General features: G+C 51.4%; 1 protein-coding gene across 1 annotated transcript; it reads right to left on the reverse strand.

Moving 5' to 3' along the window:
- Positions 1–465: 465 nt before the first annotated feature.
- CRH (corticotropin releasing hormone) lies at positions 466–2,577 on the reverse strand. Its single transcript, XM_083623505.1, has 2 exons — positions 2,287–2,577; positions 466–1,574 (listed from the first exon to the last, which is right to left on the reverse strand). The coding sequence occupies exon 2, from the start codon at positions 1,556–1,558 to the stop codon at positions 1,016–1,018; it is 543 nt and encodes a 180-aa protein (XP_083479631.1). The 5' UTR covers positions 1,559–1,574; positions 2,287–2,577; the 3' UTR covers positions 466–1,015.
- Positions 2,578–3,785: the final 1,208 nt, after the last annotated feature.

Here is a 3,785-nt window from a genome sequence, read left to right on the forward strand (position 1 = left end):
TCCAGGCGTCGCAGAACTACAACTCCCTGGCCATGCTGGCTGGGAGTGTCCTAAAATGAGAGGAGCCCCAGGGCCTCAGCCTTGTCAAGGGGTCTCTTTCTCCCGGCTGAAAGCCTTGCCCTTTAATCCTAGATGTGTGAGGATAAATTCGTTAGCATTCTGTATACGCCCAGAGACACTTTCTCAGGGGTAACTAAGATCTGGAGCTGATTTCCTAGTAAATTCCGAGTCAAATGTAGCACTGGAACTGCTGAACTTCCAATACATTGTCCGGGGCCCCCCGCCCCTCCCCGTTTGCATATACTCTACTATTTCCTAACCTCCCTTCACCTCTTTCCTATAGATAGGTTACCTATGGTCGGATGCTGTTCCGCCTTAGCCCCACTCAGCCTCTACTTCTCTCTATGCCACGATCGGTGCATTTCCCACTGACACGTCTCCGAGGCAAGGAAGTGTAGGAAGCCGTTGTTCCTTTGCAGCTTTTATTAAAAATATAAATATTAAACGTTCTCTTACACGACCAAATCGACCGAGCGCTGAAAAGATGTTTTATTTGTGGAAATGTTTACAAAGAAGAGAGAAAGAGAGAGAGAGAGAGAAAGGAGAGTGGCTTCCAAATAAAAAATAAAAATAAATAAAGCTCAGTACAGAGGAGGACGCCCCAACCCTCTCCCCCGCCCACCAACCCAAAAAGACAAGGCTCTCTCTCATTCGCCCAGCTTCCAGTGGCTGAGCCGCTGGACCCCACCCTCAAAGAGTTGCATTAATCGTAACAACGAGGGAAGAGGAAGGGGGGGACAAAGAGTTAGGACAGCAAGTCACAAACGACACTTGGGTACAACGCTGGGCATGCTACTGACGCGCTAGGTTAGGCTGCGTGTCGACTGGACACTCTCTACGTCGATCAAGCTCTCGGTGAAAAGAAGAGGAGAACAGCACGAGGGAATCTGTGTAAATATCGTGTGTGAACTGGAGGATCTCTTTGGTAGGGGGCGGGCGGAGGGCGGAGAGCGCTTCATTTCCCGATGGTCTCCAGCATTTTCCTGTTGCTCTCGACCTGCTGCGACAGCTGCTCCGCTCGGGCCATTTCCAAGAGTTGCCGGAGGAGGTGGAAAGTCAGGTCTATGGAGATCGGCGAGTCCTTGGACGAGCGCTTCTCCTTCGGGGCGGCGTCGAGGGGAGCCCCGCTGTCGGCGTCGCTTGGCCAGGGCTCGGCGGCGCCCTCTAGCGAGCGCTCCCGCACGTTCTGCAGCTGCTGGACGGCCGCTCGGAAAAAGTTGCCGGCCGAAGCAGACGCGGCTAGGTGGCTGCCGCCCGAGGCGGAGGAGGAGAAGGAGAAGGCGGCGGGAGAGGGGGTCTTGTGCAGGTTGCCCAAGCGCACGAAATACTCTTCTCCCACGCGGAGCAAGATGGGCAGCGCCTGCGGCTGCTCTTGGAGGAGATCCGGCTGCTGCAGAGCGGGGTCGGCTGGGACGCTCTTGCCGAGGGCTCGGCACTCATGGCAGGGCAGCAGAGCGACCAGCAGGATCCCTGTAGAGACCAGCAGCTGGATCTTCATGATTCGGCGGCCAGATCTGGAAAAGTCACAAGAGGGGAAGGGAATGGGCATAGTTTGCTGTCAGACGGACTCCCGCCCTTGGGTCGGCAAACCCTAGCGAGGGGAAGGGGAAGGTATCCCCGCCCGCCGCCGCTGCTGCGACGGTCGCTGTCCGCGGTGCTGAAGGGACATAGCTGTCCCCTGCCCCATCGCAACTGTGAACTCATCTGCACCATGGCCCAGTCAACCCAGTCAAATCCGCTCACAAGGGGAAAGTTTGCATCCCCCTCTTTGGGTCAAAGGCTGCCTCGACACCCGTCTTTATTAAATGCATCGAATAGAAAGAACACGATGCTTTAGCGCGCAGCATAGCAATTTATGGGCTAGGCTACTTACAGGTCAGAGCACTGGACAGGTGGTACTTTAATCAAAACCTTAGCATAGGAAACCCAGGTGTCTCAGTCATTCAGAGCAAGCGAAGTAACACCTTCCTTCATTTCTTTTAAACGCTGCTTGACTGCTTCCAGAAAACCTTCTGTTGCCCTTAAATAGCCCTTGCTATCCTGATCCCAGAATGACTTTTTCATTAGACTACACACACACACACACACACACACACACACACACTTCACCACACCACACCACCTGCGCTTTAATAACACACACTTATCCAAACTACCCAGCGGCAGTAGCTTCTTAAGAGAAGTTTGCCTTTTGTGCATGTGAGGCTAACCTGGATATTTTCATACCTTGGAGATGCTGGTGAAGTTTAAGCCGGACAGGTGGAGTCGCTCAGCAGTTGGGTGCCCCCTTTCGTCTCCCTCTCAGGATGCGTATCTATTGGAGCCGTCTTCTGCCGTCCTTGTGATCAGTTTGCTTCCTAATCAGAGCCCGGGTGCGGGATTTTTATAGGTTAGACCCTCTTCTGGAATCACGCAGCCCTTGCCTAATAAGCTGACGCTTTCTTGACAGCTCGCTTGCGTGCCCCGATCCACTGCTGAATAAATCATGGGGGCCGTTTCAGAGCAGCAATGGGCAACGTCCTGCTATCACAACCCAGAATCTCACATCCAATTATATCAACAGATATTTATCGCCTCGTTAGTGACGTCAGCAAAGCCCGCGACCGGGGAGGGGGGATCAGCAGGACACACTTCCCATTGACAAAAACCCTTGAATGAAGAGTTCCCAAAACGCGTGGGGGGTGGGGTACAACAGCGAGCGCCACCTTTTACTATCACAGGTCAAGGTGACCAAAAACTTTCCACTCTGGTCTCAGAGGAGAAAACCGTCTGTAACTGAATCCAGCTTGTCGAGTTCATACCTACAAAAGGCAGAATGCCTCTCCTAAACTCCTTGCAATGGAAAGTTATAGGAAGAAGCAAATATGGAACATAAACTACCTTATGCTGTGTCAAATCACTGATCTATCTAGCTCAGAACTGCCTACACAGACCGGCAGCAGCTATCCAGGATTTCAGCCTGGAGTTTCCCCCCAGCTCTACCTGGATATGCGGGGACTGAACCGTCTGCATGAGAATCAAATGCGCCCCCCTCCAAAATAAAAGCTGATCTAGCGGACAACCACCTCTCCTGATCTGCAGGAAAGGGAAACCAAGCATCTAATACTTAAGCACTGGGGAAGCACCTCTCAGAAAGACAAGCTAGTGACAAAAACTGCCTTTTTAAAATGAGAGGTCTCTCTATCACCAGCCTTAGAAGAGGGTATGTGGGTACCGGCAACATTCTAGCAAAACCTGGCAAGGAATTCTCGTCGAGCTGAGAGGTGAACCTGGCAGGCTTCTCGGTCAACCACATTTATTTGTGGGTCCCATTAACTACATTAGAAGGTGCTTCGAAATAATTCCCATAGAAATGATTCAAAAGGCAACTTGGGGCAGGGGTGCCCAGCATATATTCTGTTATGGAGACACACAAGGAGTAGAGGAAGCAGAGAATTTCGAACTAAGGAGATGGTAGATAGATAGATAGATAGATAGATAGATAGATATAGATACTTCCAATTTTCACTTGGCTGCTTTGTGATCTGAATGATGTGGTTTCAGTATATGGGGAGCATCGTACCACTTTAAACATGGCGTCGGGGAAGACGCTAGATTTTGGAGGAAACCAAAAGTTCATGAAATTCAACCCAGCTCTGACACATGACCCCAGCCGCATAATACCATACCGCTTTAAACAACCATGGCTTCTTCCAAATAATCCTGGGAACTGTGGTTTGGTAAGG

Source organism: Podarcis filfolensis, assembly GCF_964270895.1.
Source record: "Podarcis filfolensis genome assembly, chromosome: 7".
NCBI classification, from domain to species: domain Eukaryota; kingdom Metazoa; phylum Chordata; class Lepidosauria; order Squamata; family Lacertidae; genus Podarcis; species Podarcis filfolensis.

Excerpts from the sequence above, each read along its gene's own strand:
- CRH (XM_083623505.1), bottom strand. The coding sequence starts at position 1,558 with ATGAAGATCCAGCTGCTGGTCTCTACAGGGATCCTGCTGGTCGCTCTG.